This window comes from Sorex araneus, chromosome 5 (genome assembly GCF_027595985.1).
Source record: "Sorex araneus isolate mSorAra2 chromosome 5, mSorAra2.pri, whole genome shotgun sequence".
Lineage (NCBI taxonomy): Eukaryota > Metazoa > Chordata > Mammalia > Eulipotyphla > Soricidae > Sorex > Sorex araneus.
The window spans coordinates 175129925-175145775 of NC_073306.1; the positions used below are offsets into that span (position 1 = coordinate 175129925).

General features: G+C 38.5%; 1 protein-coding gene across 1 annotated transcript in view; it reads left to right on the top strand.

Annotated features, from left to right (window-relative positions):
- The window catches only part of GRXCR1 (glutaredoxin and cysteine rich domain containing 1), a 106209-nt gene extending 96505 nt beyond the window's left edge, over nucleotides 1–9704 (top strand). The window contains exon 4 of the mRNA XM_004608003.3: nucleotides 9525–9704. Within this exon, the coding sequence (XP_004608060.1) occupies nucleotides 9525–9704 (180 nt within the window). The remainder of the gene's footprint in view (nucleotides 1–9524) is intronic.
- The last annotated feature ends 6147 nt before the right edge of the window (nucleotides 9705–15851 follow it).

Below are 15851 nucleotides of genomic sequence, written 5' to 3' on the forward strand. Positions count from 1 at the left end.
AGTCTATTTTTTGAACTAATCTATTTTTTGAACTAATTTTTTGCATTGATTTTGTACTTTTTTCAGTAATTTAATAGCATTCTTTAGATTCAATGGTAAATCTCCATCAGTTATTGATGGGCTTTTATTAACTTGGGACTTCTTAATTTAATTAACTTCTTAATTTATTTATATTTATTATATCATCTGGGACACTTCTGGTGGGCTATGGGGTCTATATGTTATACTAAATTGAACCTAAATTAGCAGCATGCAAAACAAGAAATCTCTCTGGCCTGAACAATGCTTTTTCAATCTTTTATTTTATCTTTTATTTAATTTTTTTAATTTTGAGATTACACCAGCTGTGCTCAGTAATTGCTCCTGGCCTGGGACTCAGGGATCACTCTTGGAAGACTTGGGGGAACATATGGGATGCGTAATATAAAATCTGGGTCAACCACATACAAATTATACACCCTACCCACTGTACTGTATCTCTCCGGCCTTTCCCAGGTTTTTTGGTGTTTTTTTTTTTTTTTAAAGCAGTTAACTGACTAAAGAGTAGAGAATAACATTTTGAGGCTGCTGGGGTGAAAAGGATAGTGAAGCAGCATTTGGGATAAAATTTATTTATAAAAGAAATTAGAAACAAAGAGATGTCTAAGGATTCCCCCAAACACACCAATCAACGTCACTGTATCACTGTCATCCCGTTGATCAACGATTTGCTCAAGCGGGTCCAGTAACGTCTCCATACATCTTAGCCCTGATATTTTAGTAGCCTCTCTTTACTCAATGGTCCCTCATTAGGGGCTCTTCAGGATCAGGGGAATGACACCCATCATTGTTACTGTACTTGGCATATGAATACAGGAGCTTGCCAGGCTCTTCCGTGTGAGCAGTAAACTCTAGGTAGCTTGCCAGGTTCTCCAAGAGGGAGAACAAGGCTATCAGCTGTTGCACAGCCTCATTGGGCCGCCCTCCTTCCAGGAACTTGGTTTTATAGTCTCTGGATGTTGGCCACTGATGGGATTACACGGAGATTGGGGCAGTTTCTGGGTGTGACTGCCTCATGAATCATGAATCACGAAATCCCGTTAATCGTGTTTTCCTCAGCGGGCTCAGTAACCTCTCATTCGTCATTTCCCTGAGATCTTAGAAGTCTCTTCATTCTGCCCTTGGCCCTCTCAAGGATGTCACACTGGGGGCTCTTTAAGGGTCAGGGGAGTGAGATCCAGCTTGTTACTGGATTTAGCATATGAATACAGCATGGGAAGCTTGCAAGGCTGTCCCATGTTGGCAGGAAACTCAGGTGCTTGCTAGTTTCTCCCAGAGGGAGAAGTAGGTTATAAATTATCGCTTCTGGGAGCTTGCTTTTAACTCTCTGGATGTTGACCGTTGATGGGATTACACATACCTGGGTTCCTCTGCCTGTACCTTCATGCCTGAGGCCTGTCTGAACGTGTGGAGAGGGGCCTCAACCATGGCTGTAGCTAGGTTCTGGAGGTCTTCGGCTGCCGGGAGCTCTGCTCAGGGTGGGGAGGGAAGTTGTAGCCCATCCCCTCTGAGGGGGCCCCGAGGAAGACAGGCAGGCATGTGGGCAAGAGACTCTCTGCATCACTCTCTTCTGACTGCCTAGCTACTGGAAAGTGGGGACTCTGGGTGGAAGAGGCCCAGTCCCAATTCAAGGAGCCTTGAAGATCTCGGTCCTGTGTCCCGCACACCTGGGTTTCTCTGCCAGTTCCTTCATGCATGAGTCTCATCCGAATGTGTGGAGAGTGGTCTTGAGTATGGCACCAATTAACATGATGGTTATTATTGCTGGTGTATACACATAGAAAGTCATAGGTGTCCTGAAATGTGTAGTAAACAGAGGGCAGAGGAAATCTGAAGCAAGCTTTGCTTTTCCATATTTAAAGATCTGAGCATTTATTGTGATTTCTAGTGAGATTATCAATAATAGTGTTCATGTTCTCTTCACTTTTCTTGTAAAATCTGATTGTTCCTGGAGATGGCTGACTAATTTATTATTCATGAAGGCCTTAGGAAAGATTCCCAGTTACATGCTGAGGAAAGTCAGAAATAGCACAGGCTGTTGAAGGCATTAGAGCTGTCAAAAATTGTCCTACTCTCTCTTCTGGAGAAGTATAGTTGCAATAATGGCTTCAATAATGTTCCTCAAAACTTCAAGGCTATAGTGTGTCCAGAGATTATAGTAGCATGGTTTCTTCTTTTCACCTGAGAAGTAAGGCCATGTGCTTTGCTTCTTTTGGAAATCTACACATCTGTTTCTGTATTGACAGCATATGTTTCAGCAATGATATTGAGTACAAGAATCTGATTCATACATTCAGGCTCATAAATTTAAGCTAAATGTTTCTTTTGAGTCTGCATTTTTGTTCTGTGGTCTCCTTGACTTTACAAATTAAGAGTGTTACAAATTTTATTAGAAATTATTCTGTCTATTTTCTTAATAGCATGTCATTATTAGAGGTACTCAATAGTAGTTAATAAGCATTGGGTGAATGAAATTGTTGACTATAGGTTAAAAACAGAGCACATCTTTCAGAAATCATCATGACTTTTGTCCTTTCTTAGGAAATTGTTGTCTAAATGAGTCTGCATCATAGCCATTTTAGATTATGAGGTTAATGGTTACAGAGATTAGAACAATTGCTTCCCTTTTCATGAATATTTTTAAAGACTTTTAAACTCTTCTAAAATAGGGTTAGATGACTTGAGGTTAAAAATAAGAAATACATTTATTTTCAGTCCTCAAAGAAGACATCGAAAAATCTTGGCAGTAACATCCAATTTCTATATTACATGATAATATGAAGACTTTTAAATTGCTGAAATTTGAGTTTGTGCTATAAAGGAACGTTATTAGAAAATCATTCATAAACTCCATCTTAGTATCTATATCCCTTTGGTTCTGCATTAGAAACTTGTGGGTTTCTTTGGGCTTCAATTAGCATGACTGATTGAATGGATCTATTCAAATACCTGAGAGGTGCTTTCAGAACAGAGCCATATCTACTTCATTGCTCATCTCTGATGTTTTACAAAGTGCCTGACAGATAGAGAACCAATAAATATTTGTGGAAGGTAAAAGTACCTCCCTGATTGAGCATTTTCAAGTCACTCAAAAAGAATAGGTGACAGATATAAGAATGATATTTTTCTCTTTTCTCTTTTTAGTTCCTTCCCAAGAGATTATCCTCTACACAGGCCACTATGCAGAGCAGAGATATTTTGTAGTAACTTATGTACTATTCTCATCCTGTATGTGCTGAAGAACTACTTCAGCTTTTTTTTTTTTTTTGCTTTTTGGGTCACACCCAGCGATGCACAGGGGTCACTCCTGGCTCTGCACTCAGGAATTACCCCTGGTGGTGCTCAGGGGACCATGTGGAATTGAACCCGGGTCGGCCGCGTGCCCTACCTGCTGCACTATTGCTTCAGCCCCTACTTCAGCTTTTTAATTGCTTAAATATCAGAATTTCTATAGCTATCCTCTTCTCTGAAAATTCAAGACTGTTTTGGTATTAGTAGCAATCTCTATTGCTTTTTCTTTTTTTTTTTTAATGTTTGGGCCATGCCTAGTGGTACTTAGGACTTCCCCCTGCCTCTTTGCTCAGAGATCATGTTTTTTTTAAGAATTTTATTTTATTGAATCACCATGTGGAAAATTACAACGCTTTCAGGCTTAAGTCTCAGTTATACAATGCTGAAACAACCATCCCTTCACCAGTGCCCATACCCCGCCACTAAAACAAAACAAAACAAAAAACCAAAACACACAGTACACCTCCCATCCCGCCCCCCCCCCCCGCAGCCCCCTGCCATGTAACTGATAAATTTCACTTTACTTTCTATTTACTTTGGTTACATTCAATATTTCAACACAAACCTCACTATTATTGTTAGGAGTACCCCACTAGTCAGACCTGTTGTGAAGAGATATGAGGTTTTGGATTTCTGTACGTTAGCAACTAAGTCCAGGGAGATTTCTTCCAGATATTGGATCATTGCAAGCTTGTAAACCCCATAAGTGGTCGACATAATATGGCGGTCACCATGCCATTCACTCCCGGCAAGGAAGAGGCTAGAGAGAGAGAAATACCTTTCCCCTCCTGGGCCGGCATGGGGCCTCGGCTTAGTTCTCAGTCTGGAGACATTCTGCGAAGGAGCTGCTCATGCCGAAAAAATTTAGCTGGCGTCTGGAGTCACGTTCGTGCAGCTGCAGAGAGCCCGCACACACGTGCTTCCCCAGGATCACATCTTGGCGGCGGGAGGGGCCGTTGCCACCCAACTTCCCAAGAGCACCCTCACATCCTATTGCTGCAGTCGTAAATCCCATCTGTGGTCCTCATAATATGGTGGTCACCACGTCCTTCACCCCTGGCAAGAAAGAGAAGGAAGAGGAGAGAGAGAGAGAGAGAGAGAGAGAGAGAGAGAGAGAGAGAGAGAGAGAGAGAGAGAGAGAGAGAGAGAGAGAGAGAGAGAGAGAGAGACACCTTTCCCCTCCTGTGCGGGCATCGGGCCTTGGCTTAGTTCTCAGAGATCACTTTTGATGGTGTTTAGGGTGCACTTGTGCAGTGCTGGGATTTGACCCCTTGTTGGTTGTATGCAAGGGAAGCACCTTACCCACTTTACTATCTCTCAGGCCCAGTAATCACTATGCATTTTATTTTGTTTTGTTTTGGAACCACACCTATGATGATCAGGACTTACCCCAGGCTCTACACTAAACAATCACTTCTGTTAGACTCAGGGGACCCTAGAGGATGGCCAGAGATCAAACCTGGGTTGGTAATATCCTAGGAAAGCACCCTCTCTTCTGTAGTGTCTCTGAGACCCTTCACTATAGTTATTCCTACTTCTTTCATTTAAGAACGTTGAAATTATTCCAATCTTGGGAGAATTGCTAGCTCCCTTTCAGTCTTGTTCTAAGGACAAAATTTCTGCTGAATTGTTGGACTTCTCAAGTGACAAGCACGTATCATCATCATCATCATCATCATCATCATCATCATCATCATCATCATCATCATCATCGTGTTGATCGTCGAATTTCTCGAGTGGTCTCAGCAGCCTCTTCATGCATCCTATCCCTGAGATTTTAGAAGCCTCTCTCTACTCGGCCTTCCCAATGATGCTGCATTGGAGGCTCTTTCAGGGTCAGAGGAGTGAGACCCAGCTTGTTACTGGCTTTGGCATATGAATACACCATGGGAAGCTTGAGAGGCTCTCCCCTGTGGGCAGGAAACTCTCAGTAGCTTGCTAGTTTCTCCCAGAGGGAGAAGTAGGTTATAAGATAGTGCTTCTGGGAGCTTGCTCTTAAGTCTCTGGATGTTGGCCGTTGATGGGATTACACATACCTGGGTTCCTCTGCCAGTACTTTCATGTGTGAAGCTTGTCTGAACGTGTGGAGAGGGGCCTTGAGCATGGCTGTAGCTAGGTTCTGGAGGTCTTCGGCTGCCAGGAGCTCTGTTCGGGGCAGGGAGGGAAGCTGGAGCCTATCACTTCGAAGGGGCCCTGGGGAACTCAGTCAGGTGCACGGGCAAGAGATTCTTTGCGCATATAATATAAGGCAAATCTTTCTCTTTGTAGGGAACCAGGAAAGTTAGAATTAAAAGCATAGCACGTAGTAGTCCAGGAAGAGGATTCCAGTATAATAAAAGTGATTATTTTTAAGGATATGCATAGGAATTACTGAATTACTTTTAAATTATTTTTCTTGGAAGAACAACTAAATTAGTTTATACTTGATGTATCAGGAATGGGATTTTTCAGGCCTACAGGAGTGGGAATGTGACAGGGGTAGCACAAAAACTCACCCTCCATGCTGTTTTAGCTGTAGCATTTAACTTTTGAATTAGGTTATATTTGGAGATTGCACGTAACATAATACTTGGGGAAAATGGATGTAAAGAACGCAGAAAACTACTTTTGAAAAGACTTTGTGTTACTCTTGAAGAGAGTTCTCCAGGTTCTATTTTCACTGTTAGCTGAATATTTTTTTAAACCAGTCGGTGTTTATTTCATCATCTGCAAAGTGGAAGCATGTTACATCCAGTAGATGGGGGTATTGGGCATATACTTGACATGCGATGTACACTACGCTTTTCCTCTCAGGAGTTTATAGTTGAAACAGCTCATTTTCCTTAAGAATGCAAGCAACCTCAAAATCTCTCCAGCACTGGATCCCAAAACATTAGAATTGGCATGTGAGATGAAGTATGTCTTCTCTTCCCTTCTTAGAGTGAAATACAGTCACGCTCCTTTTAATCCAGAAAACTAAGGCTAGAGGAAGCATTTAAATGAAATGCTTACAAGTTTTACCGAACATTGTTACATTGTATGAAGCCATTAGCAATGTAGAAGGTAATACAGAAACTTTAAACAAGAATCTATTAATTAAATAAAGACTAATAAATTATCTCTTTTATTGAAAAAAGAAGTGTGGACAAAGTTCTGTTCACTAACTATAGAGTAACTCACTGAATCCTCTCAACAACTCTTTTCATAAAAGACAAATACTAATATACTGTAGAGACCCTGAAGACATTATTTTAGGATAACTTTGGTCTGTTTGAAATAACCTTAAACTGTCAATGTAGCTTTTGCTATTTATATGTTTTGTTCATTTTACTTCAGAAAATTTATTTGTTCCTACTTCTGAGTTAACTATTAAGAAAAAGAGGGTTCATCAAACAGGTATGCAATATGGTATTTTGGCATTTTGGAAATCAATCTTTGTAAATTATGTTATAGGGCCACAATTTTAAAGACATTTAAATTTATTGAGCTGCCATTTTGAAATCTCTGTACCAGGGTCCTTGAGACTGGAGTGAGTGAGATAGCCGATGAGTGAGCCTAAAGAAGTTGCCCAATCTTCTAAGATTTAAGATCTTAGACTATCTAATATCTGTTGTTCTTTGCTTGGTATTGAATGTACATCTTATGGGAAATTTACCTGACATTTACTAATATGTACATTCAGAGATGTCTTAGGTCAGAGCAAAAATTCAGCTGAATTGGCTGCTGAAATACTAAAACATGTTTGTATTGGTTGTTAAGATACAGAACTATTTTATATTTCTTGGTAAATAACTGCTCCTCTAAGATACACATCTCTCCTCTTTTCTATCAGCAACTCTTCTCTAAGGGTAGTCATATGAAATATAGAATGCATGGACAGGCAAAATAGAAAAGTAATAAAGGCATAAACCTTACATGTATCCAATCCAGGTTTGATTCCCCCAAACCAAATGGTCAACATTGCCTCGAGCCTTGCTAGTTGGCCTTGATAGTTGTTTGGCTGAGAATCACCTCAGCGGAACCATGTTCCTACTGAGTCTCAAAGAATTGGGTGGGTGGCACACCACCAGGGAGCAGTGCTTACTCCTGGCTGTGCACTCAAGAATCACTCTTAGTAGATCTCAGAAGACCATCTAGGATGCCGGGGATTGAACCTAAGCTTGCTTTGTTCAAGGCAACCACCCTGCTTGCTGTATCTCTCTAGTCCCCAAGCCTCAGATAATTTTCAAATCACATTTTGGTTTAAGTAAGTCCCACGAAACAATTGGCAAAGGTTTATGCAAAAAATTAATGTGGTCTATCTGAAATTCAAATTTAACTGAGTATCCCATATTTTCATTTGAAAAATTTGGCAGTGCTATTTTACTTGGAACCCAGATTAATTTACAGTCCAGCACTGATGACTGAATTCCTGAACTTGGAAGCTCTGCAAGTCGTTTGTCCAAGGTTTCTGCCAGCATCTGTTCTACCTACCTTTGTGCTGTTGCTGTATTAGTAATTATATATATATATATATATATATATATATATGTTTCATCTAATTCCTAGTATAGCTCTAGTCAGTGCTAAGCTATATAATATATAACTTTCTAAAACTTGATAAGAATTCTATTACTGTTTCATTCTCATGAGATTGTGCTTAGACAAGCTAGAGCTTCAAAGGAATAACCCCCAAAATAAAACCATCTACCTCTATCTAAAGTAACAGCACTACAACACACAAAATTGAATTTTTTGGAATAGTTTAAAATCTTTCCAACTTTGATAAAGTTCCTTCCAGTGTTATTCATTCTAGCAACTGTTGCTTTTCATCAAAGTAACTGTGTTCCACTAAAAATGAGATATTACATGGATTTTGCAATCTTCCTATAAGCCAAAATGTAATTGTTAGTGAATTTTGCTATAAATATGGAGAATGCTTACCTGAAAAGTGATCTGGAGATATATAAATTTTAAAGCAATCATGTGCTTAATGTTTGTTTTCCAAAGTATATTTCAGAAGGCACTAGTATGAGAGAATTATAGTTGTTTCTTGGGACAAGTGTTACATAGTGTGTGTCCTGGGATAAAAAGTGGATCATGCCCAATAGGTTCCTTTTCAGTTTTTATTTTTCAAGACTTCAGAGGAAAGCAGTATATATGTGTAAATATATTAAATGTTCATCTCTGTGTATCCCCTTTCTAATTGAATTATTTTCTTTACAAAACTGGGCCTTCACACATCACTGCAAAATCCTATCTTTATAAGCTATCTTTATAATTCACCTTTATAATATTAACAGTTTTCCTTTTGCATTTTCTAAAACAACTTCTAATGTCTTCACCATTCTGCATCAGTTATTGAGGCAACTCTGAAATCCAGCAAAAGCTACATGCTCAACAAAACAAATATAAATGTGCATGAAAGATTTTTAGAGCTAGCATTTGCAACATGCTTGCATAGCTACTTTAGTTATTTTTTTTTCTTGTACTATTAGGTACTTTATCTTATTTTTCACTTGAGGGTACAAGGGCATTGTGGAAAGTTTTATGGACTAGAATAGATATCTTCAGATTTCTGTGCTCTTTTACTTAAATGTATAAGGAAGATAATAATATCCGAATTAACTGTTTTACACAACATAGTGCCTGTAGCTGTGAAGGGTGTGGTGCTAAGATTGTGCATTTGAAAGTGCTTTAGAAATTAAAGCATTCTTTACAGATGCCATAGGAAGATGTACCATCAGTTCTTAATGGTTCTTCCACACTTCAGATTTTAGTTTTCAAAATTTTCTAGACATACCATTAGTGATACTATGCTACAAAGACAAAGAACTGTTCAGAAAACTAAGAGATGGTTACATTACTTTTTCTAAATTAAAAAAAAAATCCAGAGCTTTTTGATCTCAAGTATGTATCTTATATGATGGATTTCTTGAAGCATATGCCCCCTCCTTTTTTTTTTTTTGCCTTAAATGTGCATGGTTTTGAAAACCGAGTGTATGCTACTAATAACAATCAGTAAGACAAAGAGAAAACTTTAGTGAGTTTTCTCCCTGGGTCTAATATAGGTTGCATGGCATGTAGCTAAATAATTTTCAGGTGAATAGTTTTAAATTCATAATGATCTTATGCCAGTTTTGTTATATGACCATCCACAGCACACAGACCACATGGAGGCTAATTGAGTTGTTCCCGCTAACAATCTTCTTTGCCCTTTCTCATCCCCTATACAGAGAGTGCAGCATCCACACGAGTGTCCCTCCTGTGGCGGCTTTGGCTTTCTGCCATGCTCCGTGTGCCATGGGAGCAAGATGTCAGTGTTTCGAAACTGCTTTACAGACTCATTCAAAGCCCTGAAGTGCACTGCTTGCAACGAGAATGGTCTTCAGCGCTGTAAGAGTTGTGTTGTCTAGACGGAGTGTCTACCCCAGGAACGTATTGTTTTACTAACTTAAGCCAGTCATTTGGTTCCTACTTTTGTTTTTTTTATTATGGTCATGTTCGTAAATCAATCAATAAATATTGCTTTATTTTAGTTGCATTTTTTATGTGATCGTTTTTGTTGATTCATTAAATAAATTTCTATTTGACAACTATTATGCAGCAAGTCCTCTGATAGACCCTTGTTTCTAATTGGAATGCATGGAGTATCTAATACTATGTCAAGTTATACAGAGTCCAATTTCCTAAGGATGTTACATTTTCTAAAGAAAATATAAAATATAGCTCATGGATTCTGTTTTAATGACATCATATTGTCTACAATGTGTCAATTTAGCTCTCCAGATGTACAACATTTCTCTGTGTGTCTCAGCTGCAGAGAGGAACTCTAGTGTCTGGAAAAGAATATAAGCATATCTAAACACGCAGTGTAATTTAAAAAAATATAGAACAGTTTTAGAGTTGATTATATTAATGTTGTCACCAATGCTTCCAGATGAACTTGTTAGTGATGATACAGATGCAGTCAAAAGCCTTATCTGAATTTATTTTTAAACATCTGCTTTGCACTTTTGTTACAGAAAAATCAAGCTATGAGTACTCTATAGGAGATTTTTCTGTAACAAAAGTGCAAAGCAGTGTTTGTAAAGTCCAACAAAATAATTTGGTTATAATTATTGGCTGATGTTTATCTGTACACAAGCACTCCTTCAGTGGATTCACTTATAGTAATTTAAAAAAATATAGTAAGTAGAGTAAAATTTTAAAAATATACTAAATAAAGGATCTTTTCATATACATAGGTGATGCAGCGATAGCATAGCGGGTAGGGTGTTTGCCTTGCACGTGGCTGACCCAGGTGCGATTGTTCTGTCCCTCTTGGAGAGCCCTGCAAGCTACTGAGAGTATCCCGCCCGTATGGCAGAGCCTGGGAAGCCACCCGTAGCTTTTTTGATATGCCAAAAACAGTAACAAACAGTCTCACAATGGAGACATTACTGGTGCCCGCTCAAGCAAATCGATGAACAACTGGATGACAATGCTACAGACAGTGCTTTACATTCTAATTAGCCAAGGGTATAGTATAACGCATAGTTTCTGCTTCATGTTGCTTACACTATATGAAAGAAGAAAATATTAGACAAATAAAGTGATTCAGAAATACTACACAATGGCAGTGAGCCAGCAGAACAAACCTCTAAGAGTGAGGGAATATTGAGGAAGAGATGTTTAATCTAATATGTGAAGTATAGTTGGAAAGTTGTCTGCCCAGGAGCAAGGGGCAAAGTACTTAAGATAAATAACTAGGACACAGGGACTGTGTATTCTGTTATGAACTGTAAGAAATTCACTATGGAGTATTGAAATAGTGAGACAGTTTAGAGCACACCTTATCACCTGCCAATAAAGCATCTACTCTGATAAAACAGAGCAATTATTGAAGACATTGAAAAGAAAAGAACAAAAAGAAAAGGAAGAAGAGGAACAATCACAGGGGAAGAGAGAACAAAATATATCCAGCTTATCTTTTGAGAGCATTTAGGCTTTGCACATAGCACCAATCCTAAAGGCCAAACTTATTGAAGACCTGAATGATAGAAGATGCTTCTATGGTATCTGGAATTGAATCTAGAAAATTAAAAAACGACGAAAGAATCATGACGTGAAACCTCAGAGTTTGCTTGTAGACTATGCAAATCAAATTGATCACCTATAAATGTGGAGGAAAGATGCAGGCCAGAGGCCAAATTGATGAGCAGAGATCTTAGCTTTGCCCAGCTAAAATTTTTGATTTCAATTTTTTTTTAATTTCAAATGAAAAGTTTAATAAATATTTTCTTTAACTCCCAGAAAGGGTTTTTCTTCAGACTAAGACTGAGGATTGAAAGCTATGTGGTAGACCTAAGAGCAAATCTAGAATAGCCCTTTGAAAGTCTGAATTCAGGTATCTGTGGTTTCATGGAATTTTTCAGGATTTGAGTGTCATGCAGAAAAAATCTTGAACATTCAAATAAGGAATAGGGAGGAAATTGTTGACTATGAAAACCTAGAGCTAATGTCATGAGGGTGATTATTATTAACTCATATGGTAAAATCGGAAAGTGTATAAATGTTCACTTCATGAACATTCCATTAAGTATTGTGATGAGGTATTGAGTGAAATTTGGAAGTAAAAAATAATTAAAAAATGAAAAAAAATAAGGCTTGTTGTTTGAAAACAACATTGTATGAATCTAGAAAACTCAAAGAAATCTACAAACTACTAAACTTTAAAGCAAAATTATTGGAGTCAAGTCACCATAGAAAAATACAATATATATTCAATCTTGCTATACTGTTAAAATATAGAACTATCAGAAATGAGCAAATACATGGAATATATTTTTCAAGAAACGAGCATTACTTCTACAACTATAGTGTTGATTTTGCTGAGAAGACAAAGTATATTGATTAACATTTGTGAATTAGAAGGTATCATACTGTGCCTATAGTTTTAGTATTATAGTTAAGAATCCAGCCAAGCATCCTGTAGAATTTGATGTGTAATTCTAATTTACAGAAAATTAAAACAATTTAATTGTTTTAAAATTTAAAAAGTTCAACTGACGTCCACATGAAGAAATAATATACTAGTCCACAGACATGTTATTGTCATATTGCTTTTTTTAATTTATTTTTATTTTTTTTTTTATTGAGTCACCATGTGGAAAGTTACAAAGTTTTCAGGTTTAAATCTCAGTTATACAATGCTCGAATAACCATCCCTTCACCAGTGCTCATATTCCACCACCAAGAATCCCAGTATAGCTCCACCCCACCCCCTCACACCCCTAACCCCCCCCGCCCCTAGCCCCCCCACCCTAAGCCCCCCCTGCCTGTGTAACTAATAAATTTCACTTTACTTTCACTTTGATTGCATACAATATTTCAACAAAACTCACTATTATTGTTTGGAGAGTCTCTCCCCTAAAGTCAGACCTGCTGAAAAGGAAGCATTAGATAATTTGTTTTCCATTGCTGAGGATGAAGAGGTATGAGGTCGAGTGACCACACTTAGCGGCCTCTCAGTTTTGGGTTTCTGTAATTTAGTATTTTAGTAACTAAGTCCAGAGAGATATCTGCCAGAAATTGCATCGTTGCCAACTTGTACTTCTCAGTTACATTATATTCCACATATGAGTGCAATCTTTCTATGTCTGTCTCTTTCTTTCTGACTCATTTCACTCAACATGATACTTTCCATGTTGATCCATTTATATGCAAATTTCATGACTTCATGTTTTCTGACAGCTACATAGTATTCCATTGTGTAGATGTACCAGAATTTCTTTAACCAGTCATCTGTTTTGGGGCACTCTGGTTTTTTCCAGATTCTGGCTATTGTAAACAGTGCTGCAATGAACATAGAAATACAGATGCCATCTCTACTATACCATTTTGCCTCTCTGGGATATATTCCCAGGAGTGGTATTGCTGGGTCAAATGGAAGCTCAATTTCTAATTTTTTGAGAAGAGTCCATATTGTTTTCCAAAAGGGCTGAACCAGTCGGCATTCCCACCAGCAGTGAAGAAGAGTCCCTTTTTCCCCGCATCCACGCCAACACTGGTTGCTTTTGTTTTTTGGGATGTGGGCCAGTCTCTGTGGTGTGAGATGATATCTCATGGTTGTTTTGATCTGCATTTCCCTGATGATTAGTGATGTGGAACATTTTCTCATGTGCCTCTGAGCCATTCGGATTTCTTCTTTAGGAAAGCTTCTGTTCATTTCATCACCCCATTTTTTGATCGGGTTGGCAGTTTTCTTCTTGTGGAGTTCAACCAGTGCATTGTATATCCTTGTTATCAACCCTTTATCGGATGGGTACTGCATAAATATCCTTTCCCATTCTGTAGATTGTCTTTGTACTTTGGTCACTGTTTCTCTTGAGGTGCAGAAGCTTCTTAGTTTGAGATAGTCCCATTCATTTATCTCTGTTTTCACTTGCTTGGCCAGTGGCGTGTCAGCTTTGAAGATACCTTTGGCTTCAATGTCGTGGATGGTTTTGCCGACCTTGTCGTCAATGTACCTTAGGGATTCTGGTCTGATGTTGAGGTCCTTAATCCATTTTGATATGACTTTTGTACATGGTGATAGGTGGAGGTCTAAGCCCATTTTTTTGCATGTAGCTGTCCAGTTTTGCCAGCACAATTTGTTAAACATGCTTTCCTTGCTCCACTTCGCCTTTTTTGCTCCCTTATCAAAGATCAGATGGTCATATATTTGGGGGGATGTGTCAGAGTATTCAACCCTGTTCCATTGGTCTGCCGCTCTGCCTTTGTTCCAGTACCAACCTGTTTTAATGACTACCGCTTTGTAGTAGAGTTGGAAGTTGGGGAGGTTGATTCCTCCCATTTTCTTTTTCCCAAGAATTGCTTTAGCTATTCGTGGGGGCTTATTGTTCCATATGAATTTCAGGAGCACTTGCTCCATTTCTTTGAAGAATGACAAGGGTATCCCTATAGGGATCGCATTGAATTTGTACAATGCTTTGGGGAGAATTGCCATCTTGACAATATTAATTCTTCCAATCCATGAGCAGGGGATATTTTTCCATTTCCTCATGTCTTCTTTTATTTCCTGAAGTAGCGTTTTGTAGTTTTCATTATACAAGTCCTTTACCTCCTTAGTTAAGCTGATTCCAAGGTATTTGATTTTTTGAGGCACAATTGTGAACGGGATAGCTTTTATCATATCGCTTTCTTCTCTCTCACTATTTGCATATAAGAAAGCTATGGACTTTTGGGTATTGATTTTATAGCCTGCAACTTTACTATACGAGTCTATTGTTTCTAGGAGTTTCTTGGTAGAGGTTTTAGGGTTTTCTAAGTATAATATCATATCATCAGCGAGTAGTGAGAGCTTGATTTCTTCCTTTCCTACCTGAATGCCCTTAATATCTTTTTCTTGCCTAATCGCTATTGCAAGTACTTCCAGTACTATATTGAACAGAAGAGGAGAGAGTGGGCATCCTTGTCTTGTCCCTGTTCTCAGAGGGAAGGGTCTTAGTTTTTCCCCATTGAGGATGATGCTTGCCGTAGGCTTGTGGTAGATGGCTTTGACTATATTGAGGAAGGTCCCTTCTATACCCATTTGGTGAGAGTTTTCATCATAAAGGGGTGCTGGATCTTGTCAAATGCTTTCTCTGCATCTATTGATATGATTATATGATTTTTATCTTTTCTTTTGTTGATATGATGGATTATGTTGATTGATTTCTGGATGTTAGACCATCCTTGCATCCCCGGTATGAATCCCACTTGGTCGTGGTGTATGATCTTTTTGATGAGTTGTTGAATTCTGTTTGCTAATATTTTGTTGAGAATCTTCGCATCTGTGTTCATCAGGGATATTGGTCTGTAGTTTTCTTTTTTTCTGGTGTCCTTGTTTGTTTTTGGTATTAGGGAGATGTGAGCCTCATAGAAACTGTTTGGGAGGGTTTCTGTTTCTTCAATTTCCCGGAAAAGCTTGAGAAGAACTGGCAATAGGTCCTCTTTAAATGTTTGGAAGAATTCGCTAGTGAACCCGTCTGGGCCTGGGCTTTTGTTTTTGGGAAGACTTTTGATTACCGTTTCAATTTCCTTGATGTTAATAGGACTATTCAGGAACTCCAGGTCTTCTTGGTTCAGCCTTGGGAGATTATAGGAATCCAGGAATTTATCCATTTCTTCTAGGTTCTCTTGTTTCGTGGCATACAGATTTTCAAAGTAGTCTCTGATGATCTTTTGAATTTCATTGGTTTCTGTTGCGATGTCCCCCTTTTCATTTCTGATTCGACTTATAAGTGTTCTCTCTCTCTCTTTCTTTGTGAGTCTTGCTAGTGGTTTATCAATCTTATTTATTTTCTCAAAAAAACAGCTCTTGGTTTCATTGATCTTTCTAATTGTCTTTTGGGTTTCCATGTCGTTAATTTCTGCTCTAAGTTTTATTATCTCTTTCCTTCTGCCTGGTTTGGGCTTCTTTTGTTGGTCCTTTTCTAAGGTCTTGAGCTGTGAAGTCAAGTTATTTATGCGGGCCCTTTCTTCCTTCCTGAGATATGCTTGCAGAGCTATAAATTTTCCCCCTTAAAACGGCTTTAGCT